The 24,944-nt window shown below is 38.6% G+C and overlaps 1 protein-coding gene across 1 annotated transcript in view; it reads left to right on the plus strand.

Annotated features, from left to right (window-relative positions):
* LOC137093763 (protocadherin-9) overlaps positions 1-24,944 on the plus strand; it is a 367,001-nt gene that overhangs the window by 341,838 nt on the left and 219 nt on the right. Inside the window, exon 5 of the mRNA XM_067458609.1 lies at positions 24,613-24,940. Within this exon, the coding sequence (XP_067314710.1) occupies positions 24,613-24,940 (328 nt within the window). The remainder of the gene's footprint in view (positions 1-24,612; positions 24,941-24,944) is intronic.

Raw genomic sequence — 24,944 nt, forward strand, 5'->3', positions numbered from 1 at the left:
AAATCGAACCGCACCAGAGTTTATTTGGATCAGTCCGCTTGTTTGGTGCGCACCAGGGTTCGGATGGCAGCGTTCACATTTGTTCAAATGAACCGCACTAACCGAGCAATCGCATCAGGGTTCGTTTTAATCAAACCAAATATGACAAGTGTGAACGCACCCTAAATGATGGAAAAAATTGGTCAGTGCACCAAGTTTATGGTCCAGAAGGGTTGTACCTGGGCCTAACGTGCATTAAACCAATCAGAGTCTCCCATTCCCTTTTTAAGACAGTTGGGCTTGCACCATGGAGGATTTGCTATTTCATGGTAGAATATAGACCGCCTCAACCTGACAAATCAGTTTACATAACGTGTGTATTACCACGATTGGTCAAATAATTAGCCAATTTCATTTGTCATTACTGCAAATAGGTAATTCTGATGCATGCGATGACTACACATTATGATATAGGCATTTTTATAGCCTAGAAATCTAGACGCACCCTAGCGGCAAGCAAATTTAATCTCCCCGCAAGTGTCGTCTAGCAACTCTCAATACCCTTCTGAGCTGTAATCCCCTAACTCTTGCCGGGCCAATCACATCGTGTACGGAGTCGGTGGGCGGGGCCATAATGACGACGGCCGAGTTGCGTTTGCGTGCTTCTAGTAAACACAGAAACTGGCGAACGGCGGTCTTTCGAATCAGCTCTGACCGTGCCTCTGGAAGACTTGGAGTTAAGCTTTTCTCTGAGAAAAGGACAAAGAACGGCACTGAAGTCATTCTTAAAAAGGGAAGATGTGTTCGGAGTTTTGCCGACCGGATACGGCGAATGGTTAATCTATCAACAAGCTCTGTTTCACCTTTGTTGCTCTGGTTGGTTGTAGCGCTATCCTATCGCGTGCAGAGGGAGTTTGAAAGACAACCGTTTATCCCGCCCCTCGGATTGAGCTGTCAATGGTGAGTTTCCAGACCAAACATCTTGACGTGGGTCTGGCTTGTCAGGCTAGTATTTTTATCTTTCTGTAAACAATAATATTCTTTCACTTTGTAATCCTTTTATTTTTAATATTTGGCTTGTTTGTGTACTGCCAAGCGCAGTGTATGCATGTTGTGCTCCTGGCGCATATTACAAATGCGGCATTTAAATAACAAAAAAATGCTGCATTATTGACTTTAGACCCAGTTTTTGTTGGTCAATGGCACAGTCATTTTAAGCTGCCTCAAAATAGCAACACACCAATAACACACCTCGTTTTCAGTTTCCAGTGATGGCAGGATTTTGATGGGAGGAATGCCGAATTACACTTGGGTATTAAGTATTGGGTTTCAACTTACTCAAATATTCTTACTGGGATGCTATTTTGTGCAGTTTATACCCTTTCGTTCATCAAGGTGAACATATTTAGACAGGTTGTGAACCCTATTTCGTTTTTTTTAGACAGTTCAACATAACTTTCAACTTCCGTAGGCTAAACCGTGCCATTTGACACCGCTCAATCTGACCTTTGCAGGATGCATTCTTCAAAGGATGCAGCCTCCAAATTGGAACACAGATAATAACTTGGTTTGTTGTGCGCTTTGATCTTTAAAACTTTGCAGACCTTTTAGATTCACAAACAGCTAAATTAGACACTGCATGAAAGGTAATATTTGAAAAAGCACTTTAAGGCACTTTAAGTCAGACCTCGTTTCTTAAACTCTCTGTTCTGTCTTGTTACTGCAATCAGTAAATTGAAGGCAAGTATCATCTCTGCTATATGCTTCATAGCGGTTATTAAAGATGGTTAAATATTGCTTCCCTCAGGTAATGTGGATTAAATGATGTACTGTGTGCAGGTAGACTGCAAGCTGAAATTACAATCGTTATGTAGTGTATGGGGGTGTGCGGGAGACAGAGAGCTCCTGGTAATTACGCTGCTGAAATAACCAGATAGGGTTTTATTACCAAATTTCTCCAGGCGGCAGCTAATGATTAACATGGGGGAAAAAAGATCTGCTCCTCTCAGCCTCTTTCCACAGCTCATTCTCTGAAATGTAAACTGTCTGCTAACGCGACTGGACACTGGTTCAAATGTTTTCCCATTTTAAAGTATTCTTAGGCTATAGCGTTAAGTGTAAATGACGAGCGGTGGAAATAAAGAAATGGCCTTCATACTAATCAGCTTTTCTTCACCACTATGTCACAACACTATAATATGTGTGTATGTGCAGTGCTGGCAAATGTCTCCAATAGGGAAACCAGAGGACCATAAAAAAGAGAAACATGGCATTTTGAACATGTAATCGTCTTTGTAAATGTTTATTCTAATGTAGCGTTAATATGTTATACTGTATACATACACTAACATTTAAAGGTGTAAGGTCATACGATTTGTTCATTTTAAATATATATGCTCACTAAGGCTATATGTATTTGATACAAAATACAGTAAAAACTATAATATTGTAAAATAATTTTTACAATTTAAAATAAAACAAAAAGTAAAATAAAGTAAAGTTTGATATGAATATATTTTAAAATTGAGTTTATTCCATTATTGAACTTTCACCATCATTACTCCAGTCTTCTAGCCTAGAAATCTAGACGCACCCTAGCGGCAGCAAATTTAATCTGCCCGCAAGTGTCGTCTAGGAACTCTCAATACCCTTCTGAGCTGTATTCCCCTCACTCTGGACAGGCCAATCACATCGTGTATAGAGTCGGTGGGCGGGGCCATAATGACGACGGCCGAGTTGCGTTTGCGTGCTTCTAGTAAACACAGAAGCTGGCGAACGGCGGTCTTTCGAATCAGCTTTGACCGCGACTCTGGAAGACTTGGAGTTAAGCTTTTCTCTGAGAAAAGAACAAAGAACGGCACTGAAGTCATTCTTAAAAAGGGAAGATGTGTTCGGAGTTTTGCTGACCGGATACGGCGAATGTTTAATCTATCAACAAGCTCTGCTTCACCTTCGTTGCTCTGGTTGGTTGTAGCGCTATCCTATCGTGTGCAGAGGGAGTTTGAAAGACAACCGTTTATCCGCCCCTCAGATTGAGCTGTCAATGGTGAGTTTCCAGACCAAACATCTTGATGTGGGTCTGGCTTGTCAGGCTACCAGTCTTCAGTTTCACATGATCTTTCAAAAATCTTTCTAATATGATGATTTGCTGCTCCATAAACATGTCTTCTTATTATTCATGTTTAAAACAGATGTTTAGGAATCTCTGATGAACAGAAAGTTCAATTTTCAGCAAATGACTTGCTCAGTGCTATTTGTGTGTGATTTTTTTGCCCCATGTGACATCTTCACATTATATTGCATTTGTAGCCACATATTTAGCTACAGTACACAAATGTATTTCCTAATTTTTACAGTACTATATGGTATATCATTGCACTTGTTTGCACATTTTAGTATATGTAAGTTTAATTAGTTTGATACTGTATAATACCAAGTTTTGTTATTAAAATTCAAAGTTTCTTTATTTGCAAATCAACACATTAAATGTCTGCACTAACCTTATATTAATCGATTAGTCATGTTTCGTTTAATATTTAAGCACAATTCAAGTACTGATGTACCTTTACTCAAGTAATATATATATATATATATGTGTATGTTTATTAGGCTATGCATTTTACCTTAAATACTTGATTTGTATACTCTGTCCGCATCAGGGATTGATACAATTGTCGCTATTGTGGAACTAACCAATGGACTTGTCATAGTTTGCCAGTTAGTTACACCAAACCTTTACAGAACAATCAGATTGTTGTTTGAGGCACCTGGTAGCAATACAACTAGATATTAGGGCATGGAAGTATTGTGTTTCGTTTACTTTTGGATGTAAATAATGTCACATAGTTCACCGAACAAACTTAGTTTCAAATTAGTCTACTATTATGGTATACATTTCTTATATTTTAACTTTAGCCAGTCTGACAACTATTCCACAATGAAATAAAAGTCTAAATATATCAATACGTTTGGTTACACTAACTCCTTTACTCTGCTTGAAGCATGCACACACAAACACACACATTTATAGAGCTTGTTTAAACAGAGCCACTGCTTACTCTGCACTACACCTAGTGTGAGCGCGAATCTCATCCTCCCGCACACACACCCTCACACACGCACGCACACACAGACACATACATTTATGTGTGCATATTTGCCTGTTCCCTGGAGGTGTCTGACAGCAGCCAGAGGGCTGCTAAGGGGTCTTAAAATTGGGAATGATGTGGCTGGAACATTTTATTTCCTCTCTCTATCGATCTCTATCACAGATGTGTACACTCTTCATTCCTTCATAATGGCAGTTCCTCAGTCATCGCTGTTTATCTAATGTCTTATGGGCATATATGCTTGTGAACCAGCTGAAATGCTTTTAAACAGCCTGTCTGTGTGAGTTCGAGTGGGTTTGCGTGCATTTGTTTGGATGTGTGCATATGTTTGAAGTGAATCCATGCCCCCCAGTCAGCTGAGCTGAAATCAGCCTAATTAAATGACAAAAGGAGGACAGGCGGTCTTCTCTTTCACAGCCTCCCGCTATTCTGCCTGATGCACAGTTGTTCTGGCAGCACAGTCCTCGTGAATTACACACGATCAGCAATGGACTTTATGAATCACTCAAAGGGGCCTTGTTCTACATTTTTATTGCATTGTATTGCGAAGTCCACTTATAATCCAGTTGCTAGATGCTAATAGTCTGGTGTGTCTGAAATACAGTCTTTCTGCGACTTTTTAGGAAAGTTCCCATTTAAGGACCTAGAAGACAATCAAGTGAGCTTTACAGATAAGCGAGCAAATATTTAATGACTGAAAGCAATGTGATTCCATTTACATAAAGAAATGTGACTAAAATTGAATAATTCTTTCAACTACTCCATCAAACACATATTTATTATTCTCTCCACAACCGTCTGAACTGCACAAACAGGATTGTGGGCTATCATAAGAAGCAATGGGTGCGTTCAGATTCCATTCATACTGCATGCATACTGTACATACATACTGGAACATACATTTTTAACGATCATAAAGTAAGTTTCTCTGACAGCTTTTGATTTCGGACGCAGCAATGTTTTTGCTATTGCATTTTTTTTTCTGGTAAAACTTGTCATGAAAGAGAACAAAAGCATCCAAATTGATATATTTTGAATAGTCATTCATGTCATGTGTTGTCAGAAGCTTATGTTAGTATGCTGATAGTTCTAAGATCATTAATGACCCATTTTTGCAGTTGAATATATATATATATATATATATATATATATATATATATATATATATATATATATATATATATATATATATATTTTATTTTATTTTATTTTATTTTATTTTTTTTTCATGATTTTTGTCAGCTGAGCCACTTGTTTAGTCTAAATGATTTACTTGAATTATCCTTGATATTTAATTTTATGTTAAATGTGCACTATGCAAGTTTTCCGTCCGCTAGAGGGCGCCTATTTAAAACAAAGGCGTAGTTTGATGACGCCAAGTTTGAGCACAGCATCTTAGGACATGTGGTCTTCACCTCACAGCCGGTGGAAAATAGGACTCGGGCAGAAATCGTGTTCATGGATGCGGTTATTAATGTTACTGTAGTATGAAGCAGAGCAGGACCGAGTGTTGAAGGAGCTGAGCAAGGCCACTGGAGTGATTGTTACCCAAACACACGGCTCATGAGCAACGGGACTTTTATTATAAAGGGACACAGTCGCCCGGCGGCAGCACTATTTCCGCTTTTCCAGTCATGAGTATTAGGTAACACAGCTCAGTTTATCATATTAGATACATTTAAGTGTGTTTAAAATGATGTAATGACGTTACTCTGTGCGTTCACCCAGCGGCTGCTGTGACACTTGTTCACACTGCTAAGAGTAAAGCGTTTCTGCAGAATAAAACCGGAAACCGAGAGTAACGCAGATATGACACAAATGACAGGCGACTCCCTCAGACGATCATTACTCGACTATCAGACTCGACTATCAGACGACAATTTACAAATAGTTGGAAACAGTTGGGGAATTGTGAGAACTCAACTAAACAAAATATATAACACTGGCCTGGTGGTTTTTGGATATGTTACTGCAAAAATACTACATAGTGCACCTTAAACCTTTCATAATGTATTGAATGAATGCTGTTTGGATTTAAATAGGCAAATACTTAAGAGTCTATGATCGGATCGTCATTGCACAGATTATTAAGTATCATGTTATAAATGTGGCCTTATTTGATGGAGTATGCAGCTTTTCATTTCTTAGACATCATGGCCATATTCCCGGATGACAATGACAAGATTCATCAGGCTCAAATTGTGAAAAAATGTTGTGAAGGAGCATAAAGAATTATGAATTGGCACCTCTGAGTACCTCAGACCTTAAATTCAGTGAAAGTCTTTGGGATGTGCTGAAGGAGACTTTACGGAGGGCTTGACTCTTCCATCAATAGAAGATCTGGACCAAAAATGTATGCACATCTTTACTTTACAATTTTTTGGTTCCCCAAAGAACTGTTTTGTGAAAGATTCTTTAAATAACCTTTTTTTCTAACCATTTTATAGTCTAAAGAACCTTTTTGCATTACAAAGAACCTTTTGTGCAATGGAAAGGATCTTTGGATATTAAAGGTTATTCGTGGAACCATACACCCTGCCAAAGAACCATTTAAGAACCTTTATTTTTAAGAGTGTTGATTGAAATAACATTGCAACATTTATTTCCTTCAAGAGGTGCATCACAGATCTTGCATTGACAAGAGTCCAGCACTCTGTAAAGTCTACTCCAGCACAGTTAGAAGAACTGTTGCCAAACCGATAACATGCTATAAACATAATAATCACTGCAATAAAGATCCAATCCTAGACTCTTACTCGTTTGCCAATTTCAATCCAAATGTTGTTAAATCCTTAGTTTTATGTTTGATTGAATGCAGCATTGAAAACTAAGGGTTCATGAACTCCCATTTAAAGAATGTTTCTGTAAATTATATATTATTTGCTCACACAGATGTAGAGGATAATTGGCTCATTCATAAAAGGCAGGAGGTGAAGTTGTTTTATGAAATGATGCATCTGCATACAGCAGCATCAGGTGCTGGCCCGCCGTTCACTTCATCAATATGTGTGTCAGCAGTGAGAGACGCAGCTGTATGCAGGGTAATGTAGTCCGTTCCCCAGCCAGGAGCACAGATTACACATGAGGGAAGAGAGAAGGCTGGAATTAGTTTATTCTTGAAAATGAGCAGATGATCCCAGCCTGTGTGCTAGACAGACGACACTATCATGCGACCACCTGCATTCACACGCTCCAAGACCCCAGTGCCTCATAAAACATGCATGTGTTATGTATGCTTTGTTTTTTACTAATGTCTGAAACATTCATAGGTGCTGCAAAGACACATTTATTGTCAAGAAGGGAATATGATTTCTTTTGACTGTATGTGTCACTGTCTGTAGCGTTCTGATGGAAGATGTCTGCTTGGCTTGAGCTTGTTGTTTGTCACGGAGAGCTCTGTGTGAATGATATCCGTATAATACCAGGAATTGAGCTTGTTTGCATAATCCATTTGCATAATTACAGCATTTGCGATCTGAGTAGCCTAATTGCATTTATATAGATGGCGACTGATGAGAGTGATTCTAATCGATTGTTCTGGTAAAATGAGCAGGTAAAGGAATATGAAAAGACGAGCTGAAAAATTTGATAATGTGGTTTCATTACTGAAGAAGAGTCAGACGCTCTCCTGTCAGAAAGAGATAACATAATGGGGAAGCGCTGGATTCGATTAAAGAGGCATAGTTACGTTTTACCTGTGCATTTTAGCTTTGTGGATGCATTTTGTGGACATTAGGCTGCTATGTTGCAATAACCAGCCTGGGTGTTTTTTTTATTTTTATTATGTGTGTGTGTGCTCGTGTGTGTGCAAACAGGTTTTCATATAGCAGCAAAAAAGCACTAAAAACCACCACTGAAAGGATTGTTGAGAAAAAGAGAAGTGAGTGTTCATTTTATTCTAACCGAAATGACTGCGTAATTCCAGATTCATAAGATCTTCCCAGGAGGATTTGAAGGCCTTGCAGGATGGCCCTGTTCTAGCCGTCCTCCAGACTTTTCAGTTGCAAAATTGAGAATATTATCGTGGGGAAAATAACTTCTCTCAGGTCTTCTTCAGCCATGATGTCTGGTTGCAACAGGAAACTGTGTGTTTTGGACTCACATCTGAAGACTCACGTCCCCTACCTTTTATATATTTGCCATAAGGGGAATCATGATTTGCTACTGATAACAAGAAAGAGCCAGCAGGTGTTATTCTGAGAGATGGAGTGTCAGACTCCAAAATAGGTGAGGCGGAGAGGGACAGAGCAGGAGGTATTTCTTGTTGAAATGTACTATGGGTAATATTCTCACTTTTGACTAATGGTCACATACGGCGTAAATGCAGGCTTTCTCCAGACCTCTATTGCTTGACATAAAAGCCATTTTACTGTGGCTTTCTTTCATCTGTGTCTTGGGAGTGATGCACTTCCACGGCCCGAGAAAGCCTTGCTTAATCACTTTTAATGGTGGCGGGGTTTGCAGTGTACTTATGGAAATATCAATACCCGCAGCTTTATGAAAAAGGCCGTTTTATCAGGCGCATTCTTTCGATGTAACTCGCAGAGACAATGCCACTTTGTTTCGGTTTCTTAGAAATTGATCTCCGATGATCGGACCTCTGAAACGGTCAACCTTTCACCCTCACGACCACAGAACACGAGTGTGGGAACGGCATCAATATACCAACACTGAATTTATTGTGGGTGACAAAAGTTCATGTTTACCAACCATATGGTTTATGAACTTGTGAGAAATAGTTTCAGCGCTGGCCCTCGTGTTCAGAGGAGTGCGTGGGTTTAATTGATTTTTCAGGGACATGATATCACCCTGTTATGTCGATCTCATCGGGTTTCATTCTGCATTTTAAATGACTACTTGTGTAAACAGTGTGAACTAATCTTTGCACGTCAATGGTCTCGTGTGAAAGTTTCAACTCTCCATGTAAAGTTTTCATGCAAGTTTATTCCACTCGCATCGCTCAGAGTTTTTCACTTTTCAGATTGTGTGCGAAACGCTGGGCCAGATGGATAATTACTTTTTCCGACTGAAAAGCGGCGCAGCTAACAAGTTGCAGCCTTCCATTTCGATTTTAGCATCGTTTTACTTGTCTTTGATTTGGAAGAGAGAGAGAGAGAGAAAACCTAATGAAACCCCACGGTGATTTGATTTAATTTACTGGGAAATATTCCTTGTAAGCTGCATGGTGAATCTGGAGAGGCGGAGGGACTAATGCGTTTGAAATGATCAACTGTGCTTGAGCATTTTGAAGTCGTCCTCTTTCTGTTTCGATGTGTCTTGAGTTTCATCCTCATGTCACTTTATTTTGGCTTGACTATAGTTAGCATTTATTGCTAATATCCTCCACCTCAAATGTACAATGAGTGAAGTTTTATCAAAGTGTCCTTCCCTTCTTATTGCCCTCATTTCTCCTCTTTAATTTTTTTCTATCTGCTGCGAGTTTAAAGCTTCCAACTTGGTGACACTTTTCTCTTCCCTAAGGCCACAGATGTGGAGAGAATGGTGGAGACATTATGAGTCATATTTTACTGAAAACGGTTCTTTAATGCTTTTCTGGATGAGCGACAATAAATAAGGGGGTGAAGCCTAAAACATAAACTTCAATTAAACTTCTGTGATGGAAAAGAATCAGTATTGTGCCGTTACCTCATACCACAGACTCCCTTGACAAAATTGTTTGCATATAAGCATTAACATCATTCTAGATTCCTTTTGCCGGGGCTGTACGATTTGGTCAAAAAATCTAACTGCAGTTATTTTGACCAATTTTACAACTGCAGTTTTTAACTACAATAAGACAATAATAGCAATACTTGGATATCAATGGTAAAATGATAAGGCTTTACAAAAAATGTTGCATTGGTAACACTTTATTTTAGCTGCACGTTTCTACATGTACGTACTATACTAATAACAGTAAATTATGCATAATTACAAATAATTAATTCTACCAAACCCAAATGAAACTATAGTTAGTATTTCAGTTATATTAATCAGTACTTTATGAGTAAGTATGTAACTCCATCACCTTAAAATAGGATAATAATAGAAGCTACAAGGCCTTTTTTTTTACCATCTTTTCTCTTGGGCCAATATTACCAAACAAATAAAATGCTAAAAACACTTAGAAATCCTAAGCAACACCCTGGAAACCACCTACATTATCATATATTGTGGAGGTATTGTCTGCACAGGCATGTTCAACTCATATTTTCTTCAGAAAATCAGTTTTTTTAATGCTTTTCTGTCTTCTGCTTGACTCTTAAACTTTGCTTCTCATCTGCAATCAATCTCTGTTGGCCATTGTTTCTCTCTTGTTGACACCACAAAGGGAACAAATGCAGTCCTATATTGCTATGCAAGCCATGCAACACTAGCTACAACCAGCCTTAAAGGGACACCCAAGACAGACCCATCAAACAGAAGGAAGATTCAGAAACCCTGTGCTCAGTAATAACAGGAGCTCTGGCTAGAGTTTATACCGCATCATCACCCAAAAACTCTTCCCAGACACATCAAACTGTCGTGGCTCATCGTGGCCAAGTCATAAGTCTCCTTTTCTCTGAGTCTCAAATCCCATTTACTTTCTCCATAGAGAAATGGATTTTTAACAATAACATATAAAACTTTCAAGACACACCTACCATTCGCCAAGTGGTGAATCACCTTCTGTTGAGGTCAGAAGTCAGAACGTATTATAATAATAATAATAATAATAATAATAATTTACAGTAGTCATATTCCTCATTAATATCTACACAAGCCAAAATCCCGTAGAGATATACTGTATGTATTTCTCTCGGATAACTCTATAGTTTCTTTCTTCTCACATTATAGAGTAATTTCAACTTAAATCAATATGTCATGTCCATATATTTATTTATTTGGTAAGTTACTGCATAATAACCAGTATAAATGTACATTCAGCCAGTCATTATCTCCAAATAAAGCCCTTCAGGGTGGCTGACTGCACATTATGTTATATTGTATCATTTGTAATGTTTGCTGCCAAAATGCGGGGGAAATTATAAACTACTGCATGAGAAGTTGAAATAAAAATGTTGCTTTGTTGATGCATTTGTTGTCCGTAGTGTGTTACTAGCGGTTTCATAAAAGACATTTGTATCGAGCGGCTCTCCATCGCCAATGCCAGTGGCCTTGAGATACTGACTCCTCGCGGGGTCACCCTGAGCATCACATTTATAGAGCCTGACGTAATGTTGGCACGAGCGCTGGGACCATTTGTTCTCTCTGGATGGGCGTGTGCCAGCCAGAGCTCTGGTAATGGGCTGGGTGGCAGACGGAGACAGTGGGTGCATGAGCACTTGAGTATTTTTCCATTCTGACTAAAGCAATGATTGTGTCTCCGGACAAAAGCTGGAGTTGGACCGGCAGTGCTGACATGAAGATCTCCTTTCACTGAATTAATCTGAGTCCATTTACAATAATGACGTAATTTCTGTTTTTTTTTTTTGTTTGTTTGTTTTTATCCCCCGAGCCTCCCCTGTGACACTGGATTCGACTTGTGTGTATCTCAATTTTAGGGAATAACTTACCATAACTGATATATACTGCTAACTTTACTTTTTTTTTGTACTGTGACATTAGCTCAGTGGTTTTTAAAATAGTATGGCCTCTCCTGTAATGAGTTGTAGCCTGAAAAGTCATTACTTCGCTATGATTGTGCTCTGTGCTAAAGTTAACTGAGGCAATAATCACAATCAAATGTAATTTTTATTCAGAAGCAAATTATGCATTCGAAGAATCACTCTATGTATGTATGTATGTATGTATGTATGTATGTATGGGTGGATGGATGGATGGATGGATGGACGGACGGATGGATGGATGGATGGACGGATGGACGGACGGACAGAGACAGACAGACAGACAGACAGACAGACAGACAGACAGACAGAGACTACTTTGCATTGGTAGTCATTGAACTGAGATCAACATGTCACCAGTGGGATGCTCATGTGCGTTTTCATATACAAATGTATGTCAGTATGTTACTCCAGACTGAAGGCTGTGTCAGTGCATGTTCTTTATTAGCCGTTTATCGGAGTAAACTTAATGAACCTTGCCCTTGGCTTGACTGTTCTATTGTTGTTGTAGTGGAGCGAGGGACCATCTGATCAGTGCCGTCTGTACAGCACTCCAACACCTTCTGTCAACTGTGAAGTGTGCATCTGCTGCCGTATGTGTGAGTGTGCTTGTGCATTTCAGATTGCATTATAGCTCATCTATAGGCCTCACTGATAAAACATGAAGCGGAAGGAATTTCTGTATAAATCATGAATTGTTGCATGGATTTGAATGCATAAGAATGAATTTAAGTATTAAAAAATAGATCTGCTTTATTTTAAGAATGGGTTATAAGGTCATGACTTTTCTAGTCAGACGTAAAAAAGATATTGCACACCTCAGCCGAAAGTGCAATCGAGTTGAATGGGAAGCTATTTTCAACCTCTTTAGTGGTGACTAAGCTAACAATGTACATTTTAATTGTGATTCAAAGGTGTACAACACCAAGAAGTTTAATAGAGATACACTGACTGTTAAACATTCTTCAACAACCCTTAAAGCTGGGTAAGGGTTTAATTTGATCGTACACTTTAGACATTCTAAGACAATTCTACTAACTATAAGTAACTTCACAACTACATGTCAAGAGTATTAGCAGACTGTTAGGTTAGGGTTATGTGTTAGTGTTTTGACTAGTATAAGTTGGCATGTAGTTGCAAGGTTACTAATAGTCAGTACAATGTCTGTTGCATTTTTGCATTTTTGTCTCAGTGCATGCATTGTTTTAGTTATTGACATGAGACTATATTATGGGGAAGCACAGGCGAAGCACTGCTACTTGGGCGCAGAGAAATCACGGCCCTTATCCTCACGTCCTCTGGCTGTTGAGCGGCCGCAATATTTCATGATATCTCTGTGTCCAAGTACAAGTGCTTCCCATGTGCTTCCCCATTACATAGTCCCAAGCCAATATCTGGCTAGGAAATTGCCTAGTCTAAATCCTTAATCGCTATTTTTTTTGGATCACTTTTACTTAGAACATGCTAGCTGGCAACATAGGATTCCATTCATTATGCTAAGCTAAGCTAGCATAATGAACCCTGCTGAACTTAAACAATGCATGCACTGAGACAAAAATGCCTTTGCCCACATATCTAAATGTAGGAAAGAGTTTGAATAAGCCCTATTTCTAAAAATAGTGGAGTGTTCCTTTAAGCAGACAGTCTACTAATACTCTAATGACTGCTAGTTGACATGTAGTTGAAAAGTTACTTAGAGTTAGTAGAATGTCTAAAGTGGACCATCAAAATAAAATGTAACTACTGTTTTTAACCAGCTTTAAGGGTTGTTGAAGAATGTTTAACAATCAGAGTGTATCTCTATTAAATGTGTTGCTGTTGTACGCCTTTGAATCTAAATTAAACTACATTGTGTAACCGAAAGAGTGGATTCCATCTATTTTATTTTGTTTTAGTGTATTTAATGATCCTATTTTCCCTTTTCACACCATATAAAATAGGGCAATGTCTCAAAATCTAGAAAAAAAAGTGTCAGCACGAACTCCCACATTAATATTTTCGTAGGCTCGTGAAAATCTTTTGTTAGTGAGTTATTCATGCAATAATCCATCTGGAATCATCAGCTGAAATGATCCATCTAACCGTTCATTTACCAAAGCAATAATCAGTTCACACACGAGCAATTACTGCAACAATGTCAGTGACATCTCTATAATTATCACGAGAGACAATGAGAGACTCAGGTGGCCGATGAAGTCGGTGAGCTGGACTCCACGCCTGTAGTCTTCTGGACAGAGGCTCATTGATGGTTTCTGCAAACTTCATCTGTATGGGTCAGTGACAAAGAAGAATTCATGAAAAGGAGAAATCTTTCTTTTTCTGCTTTACCCCCTTTTGAATCACCATATTGTTTTGTAGGTGACATACCATTTGACAACCTGAATACATTTTTGTAATGTATTTAATTTTGTAAACTAATGTCTAAATCTCTGATATTTTTAGGAGACATGCATTGACACACAATCATTGGACTCTACAGGGTTCCTTTCTGTGATGTACATTTCCTGTTTTATTTTATTGAAAATGGAACAGTCCTGCATATTGGTTAAGCTAAACTGACTGGCCTTAAAGCTTTTCAAATATCAGTAACATTTCATCATTTAATAATCAAAACTGCTTTACTGCTTTTTATTTAAAACTTGCACTCTTTTAATTTGATATTTGATTATTTGATTAGTTATAATTTCTGTAGAGTTAGACCACCTTGACACTGAAAAAAAAACACATTTATTTTAACATTAAATATCTTAAAATGGTATTGCCAAGCCATTGTCTCCATTAATTACATTTGAATGTATTTGTCACACCATTGAACTGTGTATGTTATCATAAGAAGATGTTGTATTTGTGAAGGAGAACAGCTTCCCTCCCTGTTGTTACAAAGATGGCCGTACACACACAAACAGGCTTTGGTTTTTTTCCAGCATCCTGCAGTCCAGCCTTTGATTTATCGCACAAGGTGACATGTGCCGGTTGAGGGGTGCCATGGTGATACTGGTGTGACAGGTGCAGTCATCAGACTGACTGGAGGTCAAACAGAGAGGCCAAAAAGCAAGCCAAAGCAACCCAAACTAGGGCAGGGCGTCACGGCAACCGAGTGCCTAGACGACAGGGTGTCATGCCGATGGAGGCCAGAGACAATCGAGGATAAGAGAACGAGAGCAGTTTAGAGCAGAGTAGATTTTGTGATTTTTTTGGAAAACGTGTAAACAGTGTTTGTTCGTGCAAAAGTCGCCACATTGATGCCGAGTGGTTCCGGTGGTTGCTATGATGTGTTGGAGTGTTTTAGTGTGTTTATGTGCAGTTGCTAGGGTGTTCTGGGTGGTTGCTAGGGCCATGGGCCTCACTAGGCCCTTATACCCCCCCCCCCACACACACACACACACACACACCTAAAAAATATGTGATTATCCTTTAAAACACATGAAACTGACAGGAGGCGATGTCAAATGCAATGTAAGTAGCTAAACTAAACATTTCACATTTTACAGCTGCTTCTTTAAGTCAGAAATGTTAAACAAATTACACAAATATTCAGGCAAATTAATACAATTTTGTCTAATGTGATTCATAATGTAGTTAACGAGAAATATTTACAAAGCTGTTTTCTTCAGATTAATAATGAATGTGTAGGCTACATATTGTAAATTAATATAATTCCATTTGGAGCCTTCATGAAAAAGGTCAGCTTTTTCAGCCTGTATTGGGCATAAGAATAGTAATGAATGTTTGCATATTGTGAATTAATTTAATAAACTTTTCCTGGTAGCCTTTAGTAAATGAATGCGTCTACGAAAATGATTCATAAAACACATACATATCAGTGAACCATATGTTTACTTTCTTCACTGACGAAAATGGAAAAACTCTATCAGTCATGCCGTGGTTTTCAAGCTATTGCTATCTATTTTTTGGCCTTCAGAACATTTTAAAATGCCCATATGTAGATCATAGAATGCAAAATTTTCCCGAAATCCCCTAATTACCTCACATTTGGGATCTCAGTTATTATAAACCTGCCTACATTCCTGGGTATGATTAAGGGATGTACAATATGGTTATAAAGAATAAGGCAATGATCTGTGCTTTATAAGTATTAGTAATAATAAATAGCCAATATCTTAAAATGCATGCTAATAAGCTAATTAATAGTGAGAATTGGACCCTAAAATAAAGTGCTACCACTTTTTTCCTCACTAGAGGCTGAGCTCTCTAAAACGAAAATCCTAGAATCGCACCTGACCAAAGCTAAAAGGCCTACTCAAATTCACCCGATATTTTAATTGAGTTTTAGTTCATTTGCTTATGTTTTAGTGCTGTCAAATCAATTAATAACAATTAATCACATCTGAATGCAAACATTGAAACATATACAAATAAATGCTAGTGCTGTCAAATCAAATACTTACAAATGTTATGTTGGATGCAATTCATTGATTTGACAGCACTAATATTTATTTGTTCATATTTCAGTGTTTACACTCATATGATATGGCTTGGGGTTTTCCTTCAATTCACATCTATGGGTTTTTAAAGTGATCATTCACCCAAAAAAGAAAATTCTGTAATTAACGTACCCTCATGCTGTTCCAAACACTTTCGTTCATCTTCAGAACACGAAGATATTTTTGCTGAAATCGGAGAGCTTTCTGTCCCTCCATTTCCAGCTGTGCAACTATCACTTTGGCACTTCAAAAAGTTCATAAAGAGATCATACAATGAAAGCTCTCAGATTTCAGATTTATGTTCCAAAGATAAACCCAAGTCTCAGGAATTTTCATTTTGGGGTGAACTATCCTTTTAACATTTTAAAGGAAAAAAAACGATTGCAACACAGACCGCATTTTACTAGTATCTTTAAAATTAGATAATACTACTGTAAAAGAGTCATCTAATTAACTGTGAACTGATCTCAAATTTACCAACATCTCCTTGACGAAAAGAGCCTGCTGTTATCTGGCTTCTCTTTTCATTATGTGAGACGTGCGAGTGAAAGAACACATCTTTATGAATAGGGAGATGTCAAACACAATGAAAAACAGGTGGCATGATATTCCCTAAGCTTCCTGCGTGTGCTATTGTATCGCAGACCCAATTGCCTGCCACATTTCACAAAAAAAGAAAAGAAAAAAAAAAAGAATATGAGCACAGCTAATTTAGGAAATCAGCTGAAAAAGTCATATAATTGGAAGAATGACCCAGGCTTAGTTCCTGAAAAACAACAAGCATTTTAAGGATTTTATTCCTTTTGTTGTTTTTTCACAAGGGCGATAGAGTTGACTTTCGGGAAGTCTCCGCATCAGAGAGCGATCATTATTCATGGAAGAATGCATCAGTCACGGCACTTATTTGTAAACATGATATTTTGGAGGGAGGGGACGGGGGGAGGAAGGCCAGAACAAAGGAAAGAATATGTTTCCTAATGACACAGCTCTGCTTCCATGTTTCCGTTTTAATCAAGGTGTAGCTCGAGCGTTGCTTCCTCTGGCTTCTGATTGTATTCACCTTGGATGCCATAACCTTGACGTCAACATAATAACACTGTGGAAAAAGATCATTACAGCAGGAATCTTTGATTGTGAGGGTCCATGACCATGAAAAAATGGCCCTCTTCTCAAAACGAAATCTTTAAAAAATAAAAAGTACAATATTATTTTAAATGGATCTCATCATGTGCTTGATGGGGCTTGTTTGAAGACGACATGAAGTGGTATGATGAATTAGTAAAGGTGGCGTTACAGTAAGCTTTACAAATGCAAAATTATTTCAATATTTCAGTATATAGGTTGGCATTTAAATATTCTGTTGATCAACTAGAGAACATGCATTTCAGCATTGGAATATACACTATAGTGGCAAAGGTTTTGTGACGTCTACCTTTACATACACAACTTTAATGACATCCCATTCTTAATCCGTAGGGTTTAATATGGAGTTGGTCCACCTCTTGCAGCTATAACAGCTTTTTCCAAAAGGTTTAGGAGTGTATTTATGGATATTTGCACTCTTCTAGAAGTGCATTTGTGAGGTTAGGAACTGATGTTGGACGAGAAGGCCTGGCTTGCAGACTCTGCTCTAATTCATCCCAAAGGTGTTCTGTCAGGACCTTAAGCCTTGCTTTGTGCACTTCTGGGGCCACCCCCGAAACTATTCCCACAAATTTGGGCTCATGAAATTGTCCAAAATGTATTGGTATGCAGAAGCATTATGTGGTATGTTATGCAGAGCATTAAGAAATTGGTTAGTTCTGATTTCATTGGAACTAACGGGCCAGGACCAACCCCTGAAAACCATCAAACCCAGTCTCATCCATCGGATTGCCAGACAGAGAAGCATTATTTGTCATTGACATGTCTCCACTGCTCTAGAGTCTAGAGGTGGCGTACTTTACCCAACTGCATCCAATGCTTAGCATTGCACTTGGTGATGTTAGCTTGGATGCAGCTGCTCGGCCATGGAAACCCATTCCATGAAACTCTCTACACACTGTCCTTGAGTTAATCTGAAGCTCACGCAAAGTTTGGAGGTCTGTAGCTATTGACTCTTTAGAAAGTTGCAGACTTCATACTGAGTGCCTCAGTATGTGCTGACCCCGCTCTGTGATTTCATGTGGCCTACCACCAGCTCCTAAGAGCAACCCATTCTTTCAGAAATGTTTGTAGAAGCGTCAGCATGTCTGGGTGCTTGATTTAAAACATCTCTGGCTATGAAAGTAAATGGACTGAAGTTATGTAGCGCTTTTAACAGACCCTTTGGCCATCCAAAGCGCTTTACATTTTTGCCTCACATTCACCCATTCATACACCGACGGCGATGTCAGCTCATTGGGAGCAGCTGGGGTTAGGTGTCTTGCTTAAGGACACTTCGACACTTGGTCAGGTGGAACCAGGGAATGAACCACCAACCTTCTGGTTTGTAGACAACTTACATGAACCACTGAGCCACAGCCATTGATTAAAACACTGTGTGAGTGTGTGTGTTCGTGCGTGTGTGCGTATGTGTGTGTGCGTGTGTGTCATTTCATTGACTCATATTGCTACAAATTGGTTATCACAAAGGCTGTTTTGATGAAAGATGACTTTTTTATAATATGAAAGGATTAAATGTACAAAATAAGACAAGTAAATAGTCTCATGATTAGTGGATTAGTCTCAGCTGGACTGGTTTCGTACAGCCCAACACGGCAGGTCGATGTATGGTGGATATCGGACGTTTGGCAGGTCTCGTGTGGCATCAATTTGCATGTTAATGGAAGATGCAACCCTGTCAGCGGAATGGAAATCTCAAATGAAGGGACAGAATGGGAAGAGAACAGAGCAAGAGTAATTTAGTTAACATGGCTAGAGCAGAGGGTCATTTGACATGATCAATCTCACTCTGCGATTGAAATGATATCATTAAGACGGAGGAAACAGGGAAATAGGTTTGAAATGCATTGATCGAAGACGCTGGGGAAGAACTGATATCACTGTTGTGACCTAACATTTCCCAGGTTGAACTGAATATTTGATGTATTCCCTAGTAAAGGTCGTTGTTGTAAAATGACTAATTTCTTTGCCATACTCTTACTGTTGCTTTTACCTAATGTTACACTTTTAAAGTCACCAATGAAATATAAGCAGTGAAAAAATTAGAAGATAAGTATTTCATGTTAAACAAGTTTTTTTATTTTATTTATTTTTTTAAATGAGGAGTAAACTAATCTAACATCTTGTATTATCCTTGCAGCGCAAAAAATAATTTTGGGGCAAATTAATTGTGATATTAATGTAATAATATAAGTAGTAGTAGTAGTAGTAGTAGTAGTAGTAATGTTATATATTAGTTGGAAATGCTAAATCCTCTTGATAGGACAGACAGCTGATGCTTTTGACGATATCTCTGGCTGTCGTCAATACACAATATCATCGTCTATCGGCGCAACATTGCGGGGTAGTAACCTAGTAACCCCTCAGCCAAATACTAAAACACTCAGAACACCATAGCAACCACTCAGCAACACGTTCAAACCCTATCTCAGTGGCAGAACATCATTAAGACATGAGAGTGGACAACTAACCAAAACACCCTTGCAAAGCATCTTGCTAAAAAAATGTAGCAACCATCCACAACATAAAGTAGCATCCTGCCGGGGATTTTTTTGCAGTGGCAAGCACTACTCACATTTCCTTCAGCAAATGTTCTCTCAAATGCTCTCTCTCTCTCTCTCTCTCTCTCTCTCTCTCTCTCTCTCTCTCTCTCTCTCTCTCTCTCTCTCTCTCTCTCTCTCTCTCTCTCTCTCTCTCTCTCTCTCTCTCTCTCTCTCTCTCTCTCTCTCTCTCTCTCTCTCTCTCTCCTCTCTCTCTCTCTCTCTCTCTCTCTCTCTCGTCACTGAACACAGCACTTTATATGCAGACCAGTTGAGTAACCTCAGGTGTTTGACATACAGTCTTTTGAACTGAAACTCATTCAAAAGAGGAGTCTTTTTAAATAAAGGAAATGCATTTCATCGTTGGAGTTTGAGGATGAAATTGTTTTCTTCTGTGAAGTATGTGTTTCCTCCCTTTCTCTATCTTCCTCCATTTCCTGTGGTGCACAAGGGTTGTCTGTCAAAAATCAGAAAATCCTCTCAAATTCACCATAAAGTCAGTGTGGTTTGAAAGCTCTCGCACACATAAATACACTGCTAGAGCGGGAAATGTGGGGCAAGTTCAAACAGAGACACGCTCTCCCTATCTCTCCTCTCGTTCTCAGCGCCCTCTCTCTTTCAATCTCATTTGTGAAATTCATTTTCCTGTCACTGTGACTCAGTCTCTAATTCATCCCTCATGATTCCTCATGTCAGTCCCATAATGCCATGCTCCTATGCCTCCTCAGAGACCATTAGAGGAGTGATAGGGATGGACTGTGTCTAGCTCAGTGACGTGCGGGCGGTTTGTGGGAAGGGGAAGGCAAGGACTCACAGACCATCAGAGCACTGTCTAATATTGTGCACAAAATTGGCTTTTCCAAAATGGTATAAGCTCAATCTGATTGGCTGGCTCGCCACAATTACCAGGAGTCAGGGTGCATAGGCTTTGTGGTTATGCCAAGAAACAAATACAGTATATATAGCTATAAGACGATGACACTGTAACAGTACAACCAAAACTTGGTACCAGCACCACAACTAGGACATAAGGCCATTTCCTAAATCAGTTAGAAGAAAGTGGCAGCAGCAATTACACCATTTTGACTCCATCTGGTAGATTAAAAATGCTAAATGCCTGCAGGAGCCTGGAAATTACAGAGTGGCAGCGCAAAAAAATAACAAACTCCTTTCAACATTGCCATCATGTTGTAATAAGCACATATGTCTGAATGTGGGGAGGCTGTTCTTTTCTTCAGTTAGTTTATTTTCCCTTGATAACAGACGGGAGTGACAGGTCTCCCTCCAGGGATAAATATTTAAATTCACGTGGAAATAGGACTGGCTTCTATAAATGGCACGCGCATACAGTACGCCTTGTGAAAAAAGTAACAGAAAATCTCTGACTGTCAGAGTGTATAGGGGAATTATTATTATTTGTTGCTGATGTGATTGTTACTGCATTATTCCACATTTTTATGACACATTATGAATGTAAATCTGACTTTGTGCCATTATTTGCGTTGTGTTGCACTCACACAAACATGTCAGTGTGATGGAAATATCGATTCTGGCCTCTCGTTCAGGAGCAGGTATGGAGCTTTAGTCCCGATGAGGGATGAGGGCCGAATCTAACGCTGGTTTATGGGACACTGAAGCACCAAATGGCCCATGTTATTAGCTTGATGACAAGAGAGGAATGGAGCTGCCATAGGAATAGATTCAACTCCAGAGGAAGGTTGATCATGGAGAACTGCTCCTTTGAATATGGTTCTGTTTTTCAAAATAAAATAAAAATAACTTTTTTTAATTGTTTTTTTTTTTTTATGTTTGTTTTTTAACCTAATATTTTTCATGGTGTTTGGATCTGTTAATGGTTCATGCATGTCTGTATTCTTTTGCAGATATGAATGGAGCATTAAAATATTCTGTTCATCCAAGTGACTTCTAAACATTTCAATATGCTTGAAGAGAACAGAAATTTATGACATCAATCAGATATTTTCAATTTGCAGTTCACAAACTATGCGTAATAATTTGTTCGAAAATCAAGTAAATTCCTCACTGGTGGTATATCATGTATGAATGAATTGGTTTTTCAATGGTTAAAGGCACACACACACAATATTTTACATTTCGGTGGATTGGCGGCTAATTCGTATGCTACACTGATGGGTTTGTTTAGAGGTGGGGGCAGTGGTGGGTAAAGTTACTTTTAAAAGTAATCTGGTACAATATTGTCTTGCTCCCTAAAAAAAGTAACTCATTGTGTTTAGTTACCTTTTATGGAAAGTAATCCATTACTTTTGAGTTATGTTTTCTAACCTGGGCTGGTTTTATTTAAGTTCTATTGGTAAAAGTAAAGGACCTTTCGCACTAAAAGTAAAAATTAATAAGTTCTTATGCTGAAGGAAATGCAAAATCACGCCTTAAAGGAATAGTTCACACCCAAAAATGAAAATGTGATGTTTATCTGCTTACCCCCAGAGCATCCAAGATGGAGGTGTGTTTGTTTCTTTAGTAGAACACAAATGAAGATTTTTAACTCGTATAATGCATGTCAATGGACAAAGTTGAGAGCTATGAGAACATAAATTGATGTCTTAAGACACGAAATGATCGGTTTGTACGAGAACACTTTTTGCATACGATTTAAATTGTACAAATTCATGAAATCGCCACTTCATATATATGTTTTCTCATGAGATCAGGTTGGGTGTAGAAGTTAAAATACATTTCTTTTGATTCCCACCTCTTCTCAAGGGACTCTAACTTTGATTGCTACTTAAAGAGAAAATGCTAGAGCAAAAACCATTGAGCATGTTGGCATGTGTTCTAATGTTAGAACAAAAGAACTAGCCAAGAAATAAAATAACAAAATAGTTTTCTGTTGCGTCTTGCTATGTTCTGATTAAGTTGATCTTGGTATTAGTCATCTGTCCTTTGTCCCAATGTATTTTAAAGTGATGCCATAAAAATATCTTGCTTCAGCGATTCTTCCATTTCCTGCGGTAACTCTGGCAGTCACTTGTGCCTTATCACACCAATTATGTAGAGACATGGCGATTTGGCTTTTTTCCCCCTCATCAGACGCTCATCTTTTACCCATTTCATTTATTCATCGGCTCTATCCGGCTACAGCATGTGGCTGTCTTTCATATACAGTTCATACGGTTCCCGCAATCACGAGTCAGCGATCTCTGATCTCCCTCTACGATGCATTTTTCAGAGCCCTTTGTTCATTGTAGGAAATGTTAGAAATGTTACTTGTTATGGTGAAAATTACAGGCAGAATTGAAACCCTGGTGCTCCAAACTGTATTGTATTACACACAGTGTATGAATAATAGATGCCTAGTGTCTGTGATTCACAGAGTAGTGTTAAAATGAAAGTGTGTTTTCAACAGAAAGGTGTTATATTACAGCATTATGAAAGTGTTTGGCTTGAACGTGGGTCATAACGACGTGTTTGATGTTGGTTTGCATTCAGGAAGCTTTCTTGTTTGATTGTTTGTGTGACAGATGTGAGTGACATAAGGAAAAGAGGGGATATTCAGTGTGTTGCTAAACACAGCTGAACTGGAGCTCTTCTGTGAATAGATGAGGTGATCGAGTTAATCTCACACCACTTTATATTTAGCAATTCAAGCTGCTTTCAAATCAACTTTAGACCCATTTTTTTATTTTTTATTTTTTTTTTATCACTCAGCAGCTGGTAGAAGAGAGAAGCTTTTAAGCTGGACTGAGATCAGTGCAGCCAGCAGTCTGTGATAACAGCCCAGGGCACAGTCTAGTCACATGCTGTAAAACCAAGAGCATACGTTTGGTTGTTACACTCATAGAGACATTAAAAAAATAAAAAAACAACATTGTGTCCAGATGTAGATATTTTGCCCAACACAGTCAAATGGTCTGTTCCAGCTGAAAAGGCAGTGATCGGCTTACAGTATGTTCCCCATGTGGAAATAAAAGCAATATATTGACACAATAATGTAACATCTTTGGATTATCTTTATTTGGGCAATTAATTATAAATTCAATAAATGAATACTGTTCATCTCATGTAATTGTTAAGGTAACGCTTTAGATTATGGTCAATTTCTCACTATTAACTAGTTGCTTATTAGCATGCATATTAACCTGGATATTGGGTATTTATTAGAACTTATAAAGCACATATTGATGCCGTATTCAGCATGACCTTATTCTAATAACTAACTATTAATAAGCAGTAATTTGGAGTTTATTAAGGCAAAAGTCATAGTTAATAGAACTGGACCCAAATCTAAAGTGCTATCATTGTTTATATATACATTTACCTTGTGAGAACTTGCATCTCTAATGAAACTTTAATGCTTTACTGAAGTTACAGTATCTTTTAATATGTTTTTGAGGACTAGAATAGCTATGATTTAGCCATTTTATTTGAATTTTGTCCAACCAGATTAAATGAGTGCACAGATCGACATGTTGCAAACACTAAACGACTCCTTAAGGATTATCTTCATTATAGTCTTGATTATATTTGACAGTGCAGTTGAGCCGATGATACCACATCGATTCCCACACTTTGCACTTTGCGTCCTAGTGTGGGTGGAATGTCAGGGTTATTTTTTCACTGCAAGTCAAATATATTTAGCCTAGTTATCTGTTTATTCAGAATCTTATAAAGCATGCGTTTTGGAAATGAAATGTGACGCATGTCGTTGAATGTTCATCTCATACAGCATCATTTTTATTCCCTTTAGGTCTATGCTTTGAGAGTTATAAACTTGAACCCACAAGTAATGTTGCTCTGTTTGTGTCCACAGATGGACCTCTAGGACCGAGAGGCTTAGTGGAGGCCACGGAGATGTGCACCCAAGAGTGTCTGGTGCTGGGACACTCCGACAACTGCTGGATGCCGCCGAGCCTGAGCTCGTACCCTTCGCCCAAATCCCCCGTTTCCTCTTTCAATAACCAAAAGGAGTGGGCTAAAGAGAGACTGCTCAATGGACACACCCTGACCCGCAGCTGGAAAGGTGAGCGTGGAAGCCAGGAGCATTTTGGGGACAGGAAGACCTACGGGAGCTCGGAAGGACATTTTGGCAGCGGCGGTCACATGGCCGACATCCCATTGGCCAGCCTGAAATCTTACCAGCCC

Source organism: Pseudorasbora parva, chromosome 12 (assembly GCF_024679245.1).
Source record: "Pseudorasbora parva isolate DD20220531a chromosome 12, ASM2467924v1, whole genome shotgun sequence".
Lineage (NCBI taxonomy): Eukaryota > Metazoa > Chordata > Actinopteri > Cypriniformes > Gobionidae > Pseudorasbora > Pseudorasbora parva.